At 42.4% G+C, this 19680-nt stretch overlaps 1 protein-coding gene across 2 annotated transcripts; it reads left to right on the top strand.

Moving 5' to 3' along the window:
* Positions 1-13019: 13019 nt before the first annotated feature.
* LOC118358378 (S-adenosylmethionine synthase) lies at positions 13020-19374 on the top strand. 2 transcript variants are annotated; one of them, XM_035736144.2, is made up of 8 exons: positions 13024-13563; positions 14439-14516; positions 14735-14970; positions 15544-15687; positions 15912-16130; positions 16372-16554; positions 16680-16813; positions 17435-19374. In XM_035736144.2, the coding sequence occupies exons 1-8, from the start codon at positions 13470-13472 to the stop codon at positions 17535-17537; spliced, it is 1191 nt and encodes a 396-aa protein (XP_035592037.1). In that variant the 5' UTR covers positions 13024-13469; the 3' UTR covers positions 17538-19374. The 2 variants fall into 2 exon arrangements, with proteins under 2 accessions (XP_052334810.1, XP_035592037.1); XM_052478850.1 differs by lacking the exon at positions 17435-19374 and having other exon boundaries at positions 13020-13563; positions 16680-16817.
* The last annotated feature ends 306 nt before the right edge of the window (positions 19375-19680 follow it).

Consider the following 19680-nt stretch of genomic DNA (forward strand, 5'->3'; position numbering starts at 1 on the left):
CCAATGCCTCACAAAGAAGGGCATCTATTGGTAGATGGGTAAAACGAAAACAATGAACATCCCTTTGAGCATGGTGAAATTATTAATGACACTTTGGATGGTGTGTCACTACCAGTGCCGATTTTAGCATGTAAATCTTTTTGGGGAAAACAAAAAATATGTTTTTTAGATGCATGCCAGCAATGCCACAACACAACACATGACATATCACATCACTAAACAATACATTAATTGCACTATAAAGGTGACAAACGGTGCCCACAAACTTTTTTTGAAAATGTTTTTTATTTAACCTTAATTTAACTTGACAAGTCAGTAAAGAACAAATTCTTATTTACATACATAAAGCTGTCCCAACAGCAGAGTCCCAACACCTTACCACTGCTACACCTGGCTATCAGCAGAGCCTTGTTTGGCAACGAAACAGTTCATTCAGCCTCATTTACTGCCTTAAAAAAAAACATAGCTGATATGGCTGACTTGCTTAAACAAATGTGGTTTCTTCTGACAATTGAGATGTACAAACTATGGCGTAAGTGCACGACAAGCGGATTAGAGGCAATCAGTCATTTCGATTAAGACATTAATGAGTGAGCTAGGACCGACGTGGTCATTATACTGTAACTATTTTTTCAGCACTTTTGAAAAGTACAGCGATAGAATTCAGAACATGGGCCATTCTTACAGTATTCTCCCTGTACACCAAGTCAGAAACCTAGGATAAATAAACGGGGCATATAAGCAGACAATTTTTATTTTATTTAACCTTTATTTAACTAGGCAGACAATGAAAGCTCTTACAATATTCAATGATTACATTTCTCGAAAACAGGCTATAGGCTACATGTGCATCACCAAGTAAGAACAGTAGGCAAAATTAAAAGGGGGAAAGGGGACCAAATTATTATGGTGAGGCACATGGGCTACCAACAGCTTACTACACAAGTATTACTTTCTTAGCTACAGTATACAAATCTCCCTGGCATATTACATAATTTATGCTGCAGCATACAAAACATTTTTGGTGGTGGCTGTGGTGTGCTCACTTGAACAGGAAGGTGGCGCGGAAGTCCTTCGAAGTCCTTGTGTCATCAAACTTTGTCATTCTCTGGATTTATGGTGCTTTCAAGATAACTGGGAACTCTGGAAAAAAACAGGGTGGAATCATGATGACGTCAGTGAGCTTCCGGTCGGAGCTGTAGAAAGAGGCCCGATTTCCCAACTTGCAATTCCAAGTTGGATGACCGTTGAAAACATTAAAAAGGATTTGCCAGTAGATTGTCGACTTGATTCATGATGATGACTGCTTGCTAGCTAAGATTTTGAAAGTATGATGTCCAATCAGTCCAATCAAAGCTACTGTAGATATAACGTGTTTTAACGTCATCACCTTGAGCCTGGGACGGGCACTACTATTGTAACTCTATGGCAGCACCCAAGTGGCTATCCTTATTGTGACTGAGCCAATCACAGAGCAACTTTACAACATTATCAACCCCTACGCTCTGTATTTTCCGCTGGCTGCCCCACCACCACAGAAAGCACTGAGCTAAACTTAAGCACTGAACTTAAGAAAGCAAAAAAAATAGATCATGTTTGTATGCAGATTTATTAACTTTATTATTGTAATTTTTTTAAACATTACTTGCAAACTGATATGTGACACATATTAATGCCAAATAACATGCAAAACAGGCAACCCAAGCTTTTGTTCTTGCTAAACAGGTGGGGCTCTGCCCTGAATGACGCGTCACCACTGGTCACTATAAAGATTCAGGCGTCCTTCCTAACTCAGTTGCCGGGGAGGAAGGAAACCGTCATGGGATTTCAATGGTGACTTTAAAATAGTTCAATTTTATTGGCTGTGATAAGAGAAACCTGAAGATGGATCATCAACATTGTAGTTACTTCACAATACTAACCTATATCACAATGAAAAGAAGGAAGCCAGTGCAGAATATGCAAAACATGTTGTGAATACAAAGCGTTATATTGGGGCAAATCCAACACAACATATCACTGAGTACCACACTTCATATTTTCAAGCATGGTGGTTGCTGTAATTGGTATACTTGTCCATCGGAAAGGAGTAGGGAGTTTTTTTAGGATAAAAATAAACAGAATGGTAACGAACACGAGGGGAGGCAGAGAGCTGGTTTCGGGCGCAGGACGCAGCAGGTGTTCATTGCAAAGGACCACAGGAGGAGGCAGGTAGCTGGATCCAGGGGCAGGCAGAAGGTCATATACAGGGGTCCAAAAGGGCAACAGTACAGGCAGGGAAAAGGCTAGTAATGTAGTCCAGGAGATCAGGCAATAGGTAGATAACAGGAATTACAATAGGCTAAATTACAGGCAGGGAATAGGCAAAAGGCATTGTTAGTGAGGCAGGCAAATCCTATCATACACATGATGCGTAACTCACAGGAAAACCACCACTCTGTGTTACAAAACAAACAATACCTCACAGTGATGGGGTGCAAAGAACTGAACTAAATAGTGTGTGATAATGACATACAGGTGTGTGAACAGGTGATTAGAATTCAGGTGATTGGGATCTGGAGAGTGAGCTGCGTTCAGAGGATCTAGGTGTTTGAGAGTGTGAGCTGGGTTGAAAAACAAGAGTGGGCTGGAAAACAAGCTGTGTTCAGGGGATCTACATGTTTGAGGGTGTGAGTCGGAAGCAGACATTACAGGAATAGAGCTAAGCATAGGCAAACTGCTAGAGTAAAACGTGGTTAAGTCTGCAACTACTGTACACCTACAAACATATTTGTTTATTTGTCTGAATGGAGTCGTATTGACAACAAATGTTGACACCAAATCTACTTTTGTAATATCTCTTTACATCTTACCTAACCCAAACAGGCTCCACGAGTTCTAAGCCTTGGCCATGGTGGCGTCTCCCCAAGAGCCAGACAGAATATCCACCAACATAACAACTCCTCCAACCGTCATCACCAAAGGTCAATTCAACAGTAAATGTGATCTAATTCCCTGACCAAGAAGACAACTGAACACTAGTTGACTGCACAAGGCAGCAAAGCGTTACAGGTCATAATTACCTGTAACGCATTGTGGAAGAGACAAAGGCCAAGCTGAATGAGCTGGGCCTAAGGATCTCAGCAATAGAGAACGATCAGCTGCAAAAGAAAAAAAATCCTCAAGGAGTAGTTCACCAAAGAGTACATGAAGGCCAAACGCCTGAAGGATGACCCAGGGTAGGCCCTACCCCTGCAGACCAGCTTTGTACCTTTGCCAGAGGAGGTGGTATGGTGGGTCCTGTTGGATTATTTAAGATACTTTGAAGAGGTAGGGTTTCAGATGTTTTTTCAGAAGATGGGCAAGGACTATGCTGTCCTAGCTTCAGTCGGAAGCTTGTTCCACTATTGGGGTGCCAGGACAGAGAAGAAATTGGACTCTGCAAAGTGGGAGCTGCCCTCAGGTAGGGGTGGGAGGGCCAAGAGACCAGAGATGGCAGAACAGAGTTTTCGGGTTGGGGTGTAGTGTTTGAGCATAGCCTGAAAGTAGGCAAGTACCATGGTCTTGTAGTGGATGCAAGCCTCAACTGGAAGCCAGTGGTCTGCTGGTTGTGGATCCATATTTATGTCATTTTCCTGCTTGGATGCAAGATAGTTCATTTGTATGTGAAGCTTCACGTCGGCCCAGTTGATAAAAAAGGAATAAAGCTATGTCAAGGAGGTCTGATTGTTTTTTCCACATGTAGAGCCTTCAACTCAGAATCCTACGGAATGTACGTAAACTAATGACAACACTATCTATATTGCTCAATGACACTAATATTTCCCAATGCATCAAAGAAAAGGTATCAACTCAAGCAAACCGGCCATAATATCAACCTGTGCATGAGAGGAAGCCAAGCGTGCAGAGTAGCCTATGGGCTCCGGGCAGCCGAGCGGAAATGGAGGAAAACTCGCCTCCCTGCGGACCTGGCATCCTTTCACTCCCTCCTCTCTACATTTTCCTCCTCTGTCTCTGCTGCTAAAGCCACTTTCTACCACTCTAAATTCCAAGCATCTGCCTCTAACCCTAGGAAGCTCTTTGCCACCTTCTCCTCCCTCCTGAATGCTCCTCCCCCTCCCCCCTCCTCCCTCTCTGCAGATGACTTCGTCAACCATTTTGAAAAGAAGGTCGACGACATCCGATCCTCGTTTGCTAAGTCAAACGACACAGCTGGTTCTGCTCACACTGCCCTACCCTGTGCTCTGACCTCTTTCTCCCCTCTCTCTCCAGATGAAATCTTGCGTCTTGTGACGGCCGGCCGCCCAACAACCTGCCCGCTTGACCCTATCCCCTCCTCTCTTCTCCAGACCATTTCCGGAGACCTTCTCCCTTACCTGACCTCGCTCATCAACTCATCCCTGACCGCTGGCTACGTCCCTTCCGTCTTCAAGAGAGCAAGAGTTGCACCCCTTCTGAAAAAACCTACACTCGATCCCTCCGATGTCAACAACTACAGACCAGTATCCCTTCTTTCTCTTCTCTCCAAAACTCTTGAACGTGCCGTCCTTGGCCAGCTCTCCCGCTATCTCTCTCAGAATGACCTTCTTGATCCAGACTAGTCATTCAACTGAGACTGCTCTTCTCTGTATCACGGAGGCGCTCCGCACTGCTAAAGCTAACTCTCTCTCCTCTGCTCTCATCCTTCTAGACCTATCGGCTGCCTTCGATACTGTGAACCATCAGATCCTCCTCTCCACCCTCTCCGAGTTGGGCATCTCCGGCGCGGCCCACGCTTGGATTGCGTCCTACCTGACAGGCCGCTCCTACCAGGTGGCGTGGCGAGAATCTGTCTCCTCACCACGCGCTCTCACCACTGGTGTCCCCCAGGGCTCTGTTCTAGGCCCTCTCCTATTCTCGCTATACACCAAGTCACTTGGCTCTGTCATAACCTCACATGGTCTCTCCTATCATTGCTATGCAGACGACACACAATTAATCTTCTCCTTTCCCCCTTCTGATGACCAGGTGGCGAATCGCATCTCTGCATGTCTGGCAGACATATCAGTGTGGATGACGGATCACCACCTCAAGCTGAACCTCGGCAAGACGGAGCCGCTCTTCCTCCCGGGGAAGGACTGCCCGTTCCATGATCTCGCCATCACGGTTGAGCGCTAAGAACCTTGGCGTGATCCTGGACAACACCCTGTCGTTCTCAACTAACATCAAGGCGGTGGCCCGTTCCTGTAGGTTCATGCTCTACAACATCCGCAGAGTACGACCCTGCCTCACACAGGAAGCGGCGCAGGTCCTAATCCAGGCACTTGTCATCTCCCGTCTGGATTACTGCAACTCGCTGTTGGCTGGGCTCCCTGCCTGTGCCATTAAACCCCTACAACTCATCCAGAACGCCGCAGCCCGTCTGGTGTTCAACCTTCCCAAGTTCTCTCACGTCACCCCGCTCCTCCGCTCTCTCCACTGGCTTCCAGTTGAAGCTCGCATCCGCTACAAGACCATGGTGCTTGCCTACGGAGCTGTGAGGGGAACGGCACCTCAGTACCTCCAGGCTCTGATCAGGCCCTACACCCAAACAAAGGCACTGCGTTCATCCACCTCTGGCCTGCTCGCCTCCCTACCACTGAGGAAGTACAGTTCCCGCTCAGCCCAGTCAAAACTGTTCGCTGCTCTGGCCCCCCAATGGTGGAACAAACTCCCTCACGACGCCAGGACAGCGGAGTCAATCACCACCTTCCGGAGACACCTGAAACCCCACCTCTTTAAGGAATACCTGGGATAGGATAAGTAATCCTTCTCACCCCCCCCCCCTAAAAGATTTAGATGCACTATTGTAAAGTGGCTGTTCCACTGGATGTCATAAGGTGAATGCACCAATTTGTAAGTCGCTCTGGATAAGAGCGTCTGCTAAATGACTTAAATGTAAATGTAAATGTCTAACTTTCAGCATAATAAAAGGCATAGACTATTCCTCATAATAACGGGCAATAGCATAATTTCGTAATAACCACATCGTTCTCATTATAACGTGATCTTTCTAATAATAACGAGGTCTTTATCCTTATAATGTTCTCTCATTATAATGAGAATTGATTATTTCGTTATGAGTTATTGAATTATTTCGTAATAGTGTGATCTTATCTCCTAATAATTAGGTGGAGAAAAAAAATCGTTAGTGGCAGCCATACTAAGTCGCCAGAGCAGAAAGAAATGTCATTTTAGCAGCCATGACAGCTGTAGCCTAATCGGGTGTTTCTCATGGACAGTGTTGCCAACTATTTTTCAGCTATTGGCTCCTTGATTTGTCACTAGATGTCGCTAGATGATGTTTTACCGTTTCTGCGACGACGTCACAGCACCAATTTGCCTTGCTGCATAAAAATCTGTCTATGTGCGCTGTAGCTGTGACTTTGTGGCACAGACAGTTTCTCCACTCTCGCTTTGAAGAATTGAGAATTGAATTGAGAATTGAGTGGGAAAAGTCACTAAATCTTATCAAAATCATAGAACTCCACAAAGGCAGCCTGAAAAGCAGCTGCAGTTGTCGCTAAAACACTTTCAATAATAAAATTCGCTTGAGTGGTCTGAACCAATGACGTGTATATATATATATATATATATACTAGATGACCAATTGGGGGCACTATGTTGAAGCTACCTTGTCTCCATCTTGGCACTCCCCCACCAGTGTAAAAAACATATTTAGGAAAATAACGGTTCATTATCAATAACATCATATTGATTAAAACATTCCATTCCCAGTTGGGAGACAAGCCCGCAGCCAGCTCCAAGGAATTACAGCGTAAAACACAGCTGGAATACACCTTTATCTCTCAATATTGTCCACCATTTAATTGGATATTTGAGTGATAAAAAAATAAAACTGTTTACCTGACAAGTATGTGTGGTTTATGTTAATTTCCCATCCATTTTGGGCTCTGTTCTGTCAAGCGCCAGAAGGGTGCATTTGCCCACATGTGTATCGTGCTAGCAAACAATATTTGTCAGCTAGAAACTTTATAAATAAACATTGGTAAGTTACGTATTTTTTTCTCTTCAACCAACATACCTTAGTGAGCTAATATTATACCCCCTCAATTTGGCTAGCTAACAGCTAGCTAGCGTTCAGTGGATAAACTATCTAGCTATTTAACTATTACATTTACATTTAAGTCATTTAGCAGACGCTCTTATCCAGAGCGACTTACTCTAAATATTGTTTGATTCGCTTGCCAGCTATGCCTAGTGATGACAGTAACTTGGTCAGACAGACAACTTTACTAGTCGGAGTTTAGACTCAAAATAAGGTACATGCCAATGTCAAGCTCTTTTCAAAAGCCTTCTCTGATGAAGCAAGCTAAATTACACAAATTGTTTGCTAAGATACATACCGAATGGATAGGCCTATGCTACCCTCACGTAGCCTAAAATCTAAAATTACATGATGTTTACTGATCATAAAATGTATGCAGTTACTTTCTGAATAACTATTATATAGAGCTAAATGTGCACAATTGTTTTGCATGGAATAATCGGAAATTAGTTGTTCTGATGAGCTCTTCAAGAGGTGATCATATTACAATCAAAGAATTTTAGCATTAATTTGACAACCCCTTGGGGACAGCATGCAGTTGTCAATGGTTTTAGCGGAGCTGGAGGTCTCCTTGCCCCCTAGAAGGCAAATAGAATGCTCTTCACCTTATTGTGACGCTTTATTGATAACGACCTATAGAAATGCACTTATTAATGTCTACTCTCATTTCTGCCACATTTAATCTATTACAGATACCTTAATGTATACTTTTTTAATTATATTATGTGAGCTAAACATTGTTTTAAATGTACAAATGTTTTCCTTTAAAGTATCATTTTTAGAGGTTACTGTCCCCACTACTGTCCCCACTACCACAATAATACTTAAATACATGTAATTTTGTCCTCCATTTCATTGAAATACTGTCGAACTCAATTTATTCCTGTGGAGGACAGCGCCGAATGGGGGAGTGTCAATATGGCTGACCAGTGGCTTCAAAGCGACTCAATGGCCAATACATATAATTAGTAGTCCAGGGTTTATATGCATCATTGGTTTGGACACTTACTAAATACAGAGACTATTTATTTGTACATCGTTACAACACTGTATATATACTGTACATAATATGACATTTGTAATGCCTTTATTATTTTGGAACTTCTGTGAGTGTAATATTTACTGTTCATTTTTATTGTTTATTTCACTTTTGTATATTATCTACCTCACTTGCTTTGGCAATGTTAACATATGTTTCTCATGCCAATAAAGCCCCTTGAATTGACAGTCGCTACATTGGCAACACTGCTCACGACACGTCGTCATACTGTAATCGAGTAGGACTGCCAATTCCCTGATGCAATACTGGCGAAGTGTTAGGCGATTTGGTTGAGTGACACCAAACCAGGACTTTCCATTGCGCGACATGGCACTACATGGTTTGGTTTGTATTGGAATAGATTTTTAAAAACTGATTAAGACATTATTCCAATATTATTTTCTTATCGGATACAATCTCCTAATAGAGATCACATGCGAAAAAGAGGAACGGTCCCCCCCCCCGAAAATATCTAAGAAGAACGGACACTGGTTGAGTTATGGCCTTCATTGATAAGAATCTCCTCTGTATGAAGCAAGCCATAAATGAATGGGATTGGTGACACCAGATGTGATTTTTACCTATCCACTCCACGTAGCCTATATACATACAGTAAAGGCATGATGATAATAGAACACGATATTACATAACGAGGCAATGAGCACAACTCCCATACCTAATAGTGCTATGCTTGAGTCCTCTGTGCAACCTGGACTCATGGGTAGACTAGTCATAATATAATTAGAGGATAACGTTTTTGTTATTTTTCTCAGAGCTGTGTGAAGGGGGAAATGCCATCTCTCTGTTCTCCCTGATGCAACACCGGGCTGGTGTTGAGGCAGAGGGGAACGTGGCAGTGCTATTGTGTCTCAGCCACATACCAGACACAATCGCTCTCCAAAAATGCTTTGTCATTCTGACTGGGGCAGCTGATATGAAGCAGGATGTTTGGATTTACACATGGCTTGATAATAATAGGATCGCAGTTGACTCATTGTCCCTCCTCTGCTCCTATTATATGACAATGAGTGAATGAGAAAAGTATCAAACTAAAGATGAGTTTGCAGATTCCTTTCAGATTTAATATGCCCTGCTTGTAACTATACACATTTTTTGCAGATCACTTTTGCTGGCACATATTCTGTTTGGTTTTCACTGGCACTGTACTTCTTTAGCACTATACTTTTTGTTACTAAATTGGGATGATTAACTCATTTCTGCCATGGTAGAGGTTTATCTCTGTATTGCATGGCATTGATAGTATAATATACACTGAGTGTACAAAACATTAGGAACACCTTCCTAATATTGAGTTGCACCCCTTTTGCCCTCAGAACAGCCTCAATTCGTTGGGGCATGGACTATACATTTTAGTGCCCCCTCCCCTTGAAGGTGGAGAGAATTATTATTATTTTTTTAACGTTATTGTTTTGCAATTCTACACCTTTTACCATGGGGCGGAAATAATTATTTGCAATTGTATTTCAGATTTCCTGCAAATATACTCATTTGGCCATAGGACAGATAGACAAATATGCCGTTTTAATTTTCTGCAATGATTGCTACAACTTTAGATAGCTGGCTAGACTAATTTACCAATCTAAAAATTGTTAGCTGGCGTGGCTAATTGAGTGACTGACATAACAGAAAAATTGCTGATGCACAACCAAATTTCGAACTTGCATGTATTCTACTATTCTAATGCTCAACCATAAATTGGAACCCCGACTGAGTTCCCCCCCAAAAAAATGCAATAAATGTTGCAGTTTAAATCAAGTTTTTTTTTTTGTGACCGCTTATGCCTGGATCTGGCCCTGTGCCCATTCATCCTCTGAATGGCACACCTACACCTGTTTCAAGGCTTAAAAAGCTGTCTATTAACCTGTCTCCTTCTCTTCATATACAGTGATTGAAGTAGCTTTAACAGGTGACATCAATAAGGGATCATAGCTTTCAGCTGGTCAGTCTATGTCATCTAAGGACAGGTGTTCCTCGTGTTTTGCACACTCAGTTTATATCTCAATATCCTCTCTCTTAGCGTCCTTACATTGAACCTCAACACCCCTGCTACACAACCCTGGCCCTGTAAAGGATGCTGTAACCCTTCATTATCAGTAACAATGAGGAAATAATCCCACTCTTAATCTCATAATTTGAGAAAGAACAGAATAGAACATGTTGCAGGCTGAATGAAGGCCCCTCTTGATGCAAGATTAGAGGCAAGTCCAGGGCCATATTGGACCCTTGTATTAGATAAATAACTTTGTGGGTGTCATTATGTAGGTCAAGCAGTAATTCCAAACACACACCATACATGCACACACTCATTCTTGACCTAGTTGACCATAACATGGTTAGCTCATGCATCCAGCTGTCCCGTGCCAGATTGGCCTTTACTTTAGTATGTATTGCTGAAGTGTTGTGCTGGATGTTTGTCATTTGGTGCTGCAGATCTACAGTGCCGTGCTGTGGCCAGACCATCTGTGGTACAAATGCTTTTCACTTGGTAATGGAGCCCTTTTCAACACATCCATGCCATCGTGTTCCTAGGTATGGGAAGGAGTAGAAAGTACAGCTGGAAAGCTATACTGTACATGCAGACAGATTTCACGTGGCCCAGCAATCAATACTAGTGACAATTAATCCACCAGTGAATGAAAGCTGTGATGTGTGAGTTGAGTAGAATGTCTAAAGTTGTGTATTTTTCATCTCTCTCTTGTTATGTCACTGATCTGACATGAACATGAGTGGAGGTCCATTTAGAGTGCACCAAGCGCCCTCACTTTCTGATAATAACACATGACATACAATATCTACCAGACAATAAAGTGCAACATAACATTTTTGAAATCTTTAATGGACATGAATTCAAGATTAAGTGGACTGAAATAGGTGTCGATATCATTTTGTTTTTTAAATGTTTTATTTATTTATTTCACCTTTATTTAACCAGGTAGGCTAGTTGAGAACAAGTTCTCATTTGCAACTGCGACCTGGCCAAGATAAAGCGTAGCAATTCGACACATACAACAACACAGAGTTACACATGGAATAAACTAAATATACAGTCAATAATACAGTATAACAAAAGAAAACAAAAAGTCTATATACAGTGAGTGCAAATGTGGTAAGTTAAGGAAATAAATAGGCCATGGTGGCGAAGTAATTACAATATAGCAATTAAATACTGGAATCTTAGATTGGCAGAAGATGAATGTGCAGGTAGAGATACTGGGGTGCAAAGGAGAAAAATAAATAAGTAAATAAATACCAGTATGGGGATGAGGTAGGTAGATAGATGGGCTGTTTACAGGTGGACTATGTACAGGTGCAGTGATCTGTAAGCTGCTCTGACAGCTGGTGCTTAAAGCTAGTGAGGGAGTTGTGAGTCTCCAGCTTCAGAGATGTTTGCAATTTGTTCCAGTCATGGGCAGCAGAGAACTGGAAGGAAAGACTACCAAAGGAGGAATTGGCTTTGGGGGTGACCAGTGAGATATATCTGCTGGAGCGGGTGCTACAAGTGGGTGCTGCTATGGTGACCAGTGAGCTGAGATAAGGCGGGGCTTTACCTAGCCGGTACTCATTATACTTTAGAGACAATATTCTATAAGAGGTTCCAGAAGCACATTTGAGGTGCACACCGGTTCAAGCTCTGCTTATAAAGACATAAAACAGACATCCAAAATGCGATTTACAGTTCTACCAACCGCTGCAATGATTAGGGACATACATGCCCAGGAGCAACCTGATAAACCTGAAAATAAGTTTATGACAAAGTAAAATGGACGATCCTGCGTAGGTTGAGCGTGTTATCACTTGCATAACTGAATTCCGGGTTTCACAAAAAGCCACCTTTTCACCATTCCCCTTCAGGCTAGATTGATCAGATCCGCCTCTCCGTTTTGTAACTTCATCAAAAGCCCTGGCTTTGAACATTGGATACCTTTTTGAGTGCAGATAACATTAACAATGTTTGTACATTGACTGATTTGCCGTGGCTTTAACTGCCCGTAAAAGAGTTTGGTTTCAAAAAGTACTGAGAGGCTGCACATTTCATAGCTGGACCTTGATCACCTGTTTGACCAACCTGTTTCTAAATTCGAAAGATTAGATGCCAAATAGAATGTCTTAAACCTGCAGTTTACAGTGTTCAAAGAAAAACTAAATGTGAAATTATAATGTGAAATCCCCATCATTGCTTAATGCAAATAAATGTACTGTGCACATGTATTATTTAACTAGGCAAGTCAGTTAAGAACAAATTATTATTTACAATGTCGGCATACACCGGTCAAAGCCGGTCGACGTTGGGCCAATTGTGCGCCGCCCTATCACGGCCGCTTGTGATATAACCTGGATTCGAACCAGGGAGTCTGTAGTGACCCCTCTAGCGCTGAGATGCAGTGCCTTAGACAGCGGTGCCACTCGGGAGCCTAAAACATCAAAATCATACTTTTACAGAATTTTGTAAATTATATACAACATTACAGCCTACAAAACAACTGTATTCCTGGCTTTACAGTTTGTTTTTTATACCCCCTGCTCCTGAACATTTCTCTTGGTGATTGGTTATTCAGCTTGTACCTACCTACCTATAGGCTATACTAAAGACTGTTGACTTATTTGCCATTAATTTATCGATGTGAAACTGCACATTCACCATTTATTCCACCAATACAGGCAATTTATGTAGCTACAGGGAAACTCGGTAGCAATATTGTGCCCTAATTAATGTAGTTTCCCTAAATTGGCGAAGCAATTCACCAAAACGTGCATATATCAATAAACGACGGCTGATGCAATCGAATCCTACAGTGATGACTCGATTACAGGAGAAGTAGAATGAGGAACCACTATACCCAAAACCTTTGCTGTCAGTAGAGCCACCTGGTCAGTGGTGGTTTTCGTCTCGAAGGGATACAGCTTTTGTCAAAAATTGACTTTCCGTCGCAGGTTTAGAATAATTTACGCAACAGCTTAGGAGAATTAATGTAGCAGGTTGGGAGGAATACGTTAAGGTTAGGAAATCGGTTAGGGTTAGCTAGAATGCACCAAAACAACTTTTGACGTCAATTCGACAAAAGCAATATACAATGGTTGGTTCCACCCCCACGTGTAATACTGTTTCGTCAGACGCTCCCTACTCTGTAGGCTGGACAATTGAAAGAGTCAAAATTCACCCAAGCCAGTGACGTTTCTGAATTTGTGAATAAATACTCGAGCGCCACGAAGGAAAGATCGTGAATGCATGACATGAACTGATTGAGGAGAAGTTGCAGGAGGACACGATAAATTCATTAATAAAAGCCACATAATTTAGCTACCTACGGCATTATTTTATTTGCCAAACGAAGAACACTAACAATGATGAACGGACAAATTAACGGTTTTCATAACTCCCTTATTGACGAGGACTGCTTCCTATTCACCTCGGAGTCGGTAGGAGAAGGACACCCTGGTAAGAACTAACTAGCTACAAATACACCCTATAATAAAAACGTATGACTGCTGTGTACTTATTTATTTAGATATAGGTAACAAACGTTTGCTTGCTAGCACACATGCAAGTCGGTGGTGCTTCGCCTAGATTGCTAGCTAACATGCTTAGCTAACTACCTGCAGATCAAACCATATTGCATAAAAGCCGCATGTGAGGCCCAACTGCATGCTTCTTGGTTTATTAGCCAGCTAACGTTAGCTACTTTGCTGAGCGTTGTTCACATGTCCTCTATTGGACAATAACATCCGTCCTAGGGATTGAGTCGCTTAAAAAAACATGTATGTTCTCGAGTCGTCATAAGTATGCCTAATTCAATAACGCTTTTGCCCGGACCGAGCCATAATATATTTCGAAGATACGGACTAGTTTGCGCGCGTGCTCTCGGGGAACGCGATCTATACTAGCGTTTGTTGCTACGTAAGGACCTCTACAGAGACTGTATTAATTGTTCCACCCTTGTCTCGACGGGTCATAGTTTAGCTTAAGACGTCCAAACAAATACGTTTTTATTTACACGTGAACCCGCGGAAATGGTGGCGGGTTTATCCCCACTGTACGGCTGCGAGTACAAGGTGTTCCCCGCTTCAGCCTCTCCCACAATCGCCATAATCCTGAGATATGGTACAATATGTGCATAACTGCAGTCAGTAGACCATTGCGTAGCCTGTCATACAATCGCGCCAAGCATAATCCAAACAGAAGAGCACAACAATAATTCCCATCAGTCATGCCAGACGATATACATGTTCTGTTCAAGCAATAACGTTGTACAAAATGTCTGTAGACTTGTGAAGTAGTGGTGCCAACTCTAGTCTTCCCCTTTTTATATATAGATAAGATTTGCGACCAAATCAGTGATGCAGTGCTTGATGCCCATCTCAAACAGGATCCTGATGCCAAAGTTGCTTGTGGTAAGAAAAATGACCTTTGTATGATGTAACTTCTAGCTGCCCTGGAGTCAGCTGTGACCACATCAATGAAGCAGCTCATTAAACTCTTGATGCATCTTGTTAATGTGTAGTAGGTCTATATTATGGCAACATTCCCCTAAGTTTTTTCCAGATGTGTATTGATGATGTGTCCTCTGAAAGGATGTGGTTATGCAATCTTCCCCTTCCACCTTTCTCAGAGACTGTTGCTAAGACTGGGATGATCCTACTGGCAGGTGAGGTGACATCGCGTGCTACAGTGGACTATCAGAAGGTTGTTCGTGACACCATCCGCCACATTGGATACGATGACTCCTCCAAAGGTTTTGACTATAAGACCTGCAATGTGCTGGTGGCCCTAGAGCAGCAATCTCCAGACATTGCCCAGGGTGTTCACATTGACCGCAATGAGGAGGACATAGGGGCAGGGGACCAGGTAAGTGTTGGGTTACAGTAGCAGTGTTAGCTGTACATTTATCTGACTTATGTGTGTGTGTGTATGTATGTATGTATGTATGTATGTATGTATGTATGTATGTTAGCTGTACATTTATCTGGTGTATATGTGTGTGTGTGTATATGTGTGTGTGTGTATATGTGTGTGTGTGTATATGTGTGTGTGTGTATATGTGTGTGTATATGTGTGTGTGTGTGTGTTAGCTGTATATGTGTGTGTATATGTTAGCTATATATGTGTGTGTGTATATATGTTAGCTGTATATGTGTGTGTATGTATGTGTTACCTGTATATGTATATGTTAGCTGTATATATATGTTAGCTGTATATATATGTGTATGTATACATATATGTGTGTATGTATACATATATGTGTGTGTGTGTATACATATATGTGTGTGTATACATGTGTGTGTGTGTGTATACATGTGTGTGTGTATACATGTGTGTGTATACGTGTGTATATGTTAGCTGTACATTTATCTGACTTGTATATTTATATATATATCGCTTTCCTTTCTGATGTAACAGTTCTGTGTGTTCTATCCTCAGGGCCTGATGTTTGGTTATGCTACTGATGAGACTGAGGAGTGCATGCCCCTCACTATTATGCTCGCTCACAAGCTCAATGCTAAAATGGCTGAACTGCGTCGCAATGGCACCCTGCCCTGGCTCCGGCCTGACTCCAAGACCCAGGTAAGCTGCCAGTGTGTAATTGATAGGTGATTTACATTAGGTTAACTTGAGGAAGTGCCTGAAACTAGTTTGTCCTAGCTTATTTATCACGCATCAGATAAGTGAATAAGAAATGCAATATTGCACTCTTTCCAACCTAGTTTGTGGCCAACAGTATCTCCAGCATTGAATTAGTTTTAATCCATGCCTGATGTTGTACCACCCTGCTGACATTCTCTGTGTAGGTGACCGTTCAGTACCGCCAGGACCGTGGCGCCATGCTGCCAGTGCGTGTCCACACCATTGTGGTCTCTGTGCAGCATGATGAGGACATCTGCCTGGATGAGATGCGTGATGCTCTGAAGGAGAAGGTCGTCAAGGCTGTGGTGCCCTGCATTTACCTGGATGATGACACCATCTATCACATGCAGCCCAGTGGACGCTTTGTCATCGGCGGCCCACAGGTGAGACTAAGGGGTGGAGGTAGGACTGGGGGGGGCTGCTAAAGTAACTTTGATGGACAAGCTTGTTTAACTTATATATATGTATATGTATATATATTTTTTACTACTGTTAGAATTATAGTACCAGTCCTAACTTACTACTCATTCAAGGGTTTTTCTTTATTTTTGCAATTTGTAGAATAACTTTTGACTGTGTCTTGGTAAAAGAATGACCGTGAACTATTCATCCTTTCCCTTGCAGGGTGACGCTGGCCTGACGGGCCGTAAGATCATTGTTGACACTTATGGAGGCTGGGGAGCCCATGGTGGAGGAGCCTTCTCAGGGAAGGACTACACTAAGGTGGACCGCTCTGCTGCCTATGCTGCCCGCTGGGTGGCCAAGTCTCTGGTTAAGGCAGAGCTGTGCAAGAGGGTCCTGGTTCAGGTGAGGGCAGGGCAGGGCAGGGTTATTGATACACCTCATGCATAGAAATCATAGGCGTGAAGGGGTGCCACAAAATCAAACCTGAAGTCTGCTGTATGTTTCTTCTTCCATCTATGCTATATTAGGTTGCTTATGCCATCGGAGTGGCACACCCCCTCTCAATCTCCATTTTCCACTATGGCACATCCCAGAAGAGTGAGAGGGAGCTACTGGACATCGTCAAGAAGAACTTTGACCTTCGTCCTGGTGTCATTGTCAGGTAAAGTATATGCCTCTATCCGAATCTCCCTCATGTTGCTCACGCTTCCTGTCTTTCTGTTCTGCCTAAACTATCACAGCCAGTGTTCAGAGATGGTTCTAAGCCTTTACTGTATGATTACTGTCATACTGCTTTCTGTTTGGCTCTGTCAATCAGGGCTTGTGATCAGTTTGCTGAATCTGATATTCTACCCCTTTCGCACCCAACCGGTCTTGCTTTCAATACCTGTACAGTATGTAATGTTAAAGCTTGGCGCATTGAGGTTGCTTCTGCTAGATGGCATGTTTAATTACCCAGCATGACTAAAGGTTTCCTGCTCATCCAATTGGAAGGTCATAGGGTTTCTCAGACCTTGTTAAAGTTCAATGCCATTTATAAATGAGATCAGTGTGCTTTCCACCTCCAAGCTGCAGTCCCTACACTGCTCAAGGATGAGTTGATTGGCAGGGTAAGTGTCAACGCTTCACTCACCCTTCTTTACAAGCTGGCCTAATGAACCCTTCTGATCATGGTTTTCTTGCTGTGGCTCGACACTCCCTATTGGCTGGTTTGAGGGTTAACTGTTGCTCTGAGGTCATTTCCTGTGACAGGCCTCTAAAATGAATCGATTGTGTATTCCAGGGAGCTGGAGCTGAAGAAGCCAATGTATCAGAGGACTGCTGCCTATGGCCACTTTGGCCGGGAATCCTTCCCATGGGAGGTGCCCAAAAAGCTCAAATACTAAACCTGTCAAGCTTTTCCCCCAGGCCTGTTGGTGTATACTACAGAGAAGCCTGCATGGTCTTGGGGTGAAAGGCCCTTTAAACCCCCTTCCTTCTTAATGGCATATTAAAACCTGATCTACCCCTCCACCTTCCCTCAAAATGCACCCCAACCCCCCCCTAACTCTGCTCTTATCTGTACTGTCTTTTTGCTGTTAGCAGTATAAGCTCTAACGTTCTCAAATATTTCAGGAAAGTAATGTTAAGAGAATAAAAGGGTGTTAGCTAGCTACCTGAATCACTGAAATGTGCTTCATTGTCCCCTTTGAGGAGGTCCTGAAGTACCCTGGTCTTCTACTGATGTCCCTCACACTACAACTCCTAGCCCCTGCCCAGCCTTAACCAAACTGCAGTATTTACACTTTTAGTATCTGGCCTTAGCTGTCCTTATACTTGATCAGTTTGGGAATATTTTGTTACCGTTAAGTCGGACTTACCAAGGCTGCACATGTATCATGTTAATTTACTGGTGCTATGGATGTAAAGGACACCACTCAAAGCAAACAGTTTAGGGATGTAGTATTGATTGGGGATCCCCATTTAGATACTCTTCCTGGGGTCCAAACAGTAATGCCCCTAATCTTCCTTTTAGTGTAGACTCTTTTTTTTATTTTTTTTATTATGTTTTAAGTCTGGTTTTGTGACCCCCATAATCATTCTCCCTCACCTTTCAAGCTTTGACTTCAATTATCCTGTGGAGGATATACAAAGGGCACGTTTTTAAGGGTCAGTGGTTGCTATTTTTCAAAAATGCTATGCATTGCATGCTGAGTAACAAACCCATTTTTATTGTCAAGTTCTTGAATAAGCAGAGTAAAGTCTGATGGCCCTGCAGATGTCTGTGCTGTTTTCTGATGTAATACAGAAAAGTCAGAAGCTGCTATGTCACTGCGACAGTCTGTAGGGGTGTTTGATTATGTCACTGCGACAGTCTGTAGGGGTGTTTGATTTTATACTTGTGATCGTTTAAAATATTCTCATTGGATTGTCCTAATGTTGAAGTTTAAATTTTAAACAACTCCTTCAAAAGGTATTTTAATTTCCTTCTGTTATTTCCATTTGATATAAAATGGCTTAAGGTCAAGGCCCTCTTTCCTTGTGTATTGGTGGCAGTTGTAGCTACAAATAAACCAATTTTTATCCTGAAGGAGAGCTGTCTTTGCCACAATGGCATAGCTCTTACTACTGGCAAACAATATAAAATAAACCTTTTTTTAATATGTATTTTTTTCTCTGAAACTTGCCATGGCTTCAGAAGGCAGCTTAAAAGTTTTAATCACATTTTGACTTGACTGAATGCCATTACTAAGTTAACATTTTTCAGTCTTTCTCTCGTGGTTCCAAAGTGTAATACAGAAAAGCTTTGGTCTGCTTCCACAGGGAACTGTCACTGGCTGATGTGATGAGTTGCTATTTTGACCACAGATTATTTTGGGTGTGATTGTATTAACCATACAAGTCTGTTTGCCCAACTCCCCCACCTTATCCTTACATGAAGAGATGGCTAAGTTTGGCTGGTGTTGTACAGAGAAACCAGCCTTGTTTACAAGCTGTCTCTTGTGTGGATGGGGTTTCCCCTTGGAGCTTTGGTTTTGTTTCCTGTTACCACTCGAAGACTAGTCTGCTGGCTACTGTGAGTAAGAGTGCCTTTTCTATTTCCTCCCCAATCCCCCTCCTGTTCTCTATCAACATGCATCTGACATCCTGAGGAACAGGGAGCTTGTCTCAATTCTGTCTTGAGGTTGGCTACTGATTCCTCATGTCAAAGAAATGAAATAAATGGCTACTTTCCTTCATGAAGCATGTTTCTGGTGTCTTGTTTTTTTTACTGTATTTGAAAAGGTTATTTGCTTTTAATTAAATGTCTAGCTAGGTCTTTGTGCACAATTGTCTGACCAGTGCTATCACAGTCATAAGTAGCTAATGGTGTCAATCGTGGGTGGTGGTGTAATATAAAGTAACACATTGTAATTTGTTATAATCCCATGTTTCTGGGTATTTAAGCCATGGGGAACACCTGCTGTTCTATAACTGATTACGCAGCACAGAGCTGTTAACCTGAAATGCCATCTGGACACTACTGCGCTTTTATGTAATGGTAGTATC

The sequence above is a fragment of the Oncorhynchus keta genome, chromosome 25, assembly GCF_023373465.1.
Source record: "Oncorhynchus keta strain PuntledgeMale-10-30-2019 chromosome 25, Oket_V2, whole genome shotgun sequence".
NCBI classification, from domain to species: domain Eukaryota; kingdom Metazoa; phylum Chordata; class Actinopteri; order Salmoniformes; family Salmonidae; genus Oncorhynchus; species Oncorhynchus keta.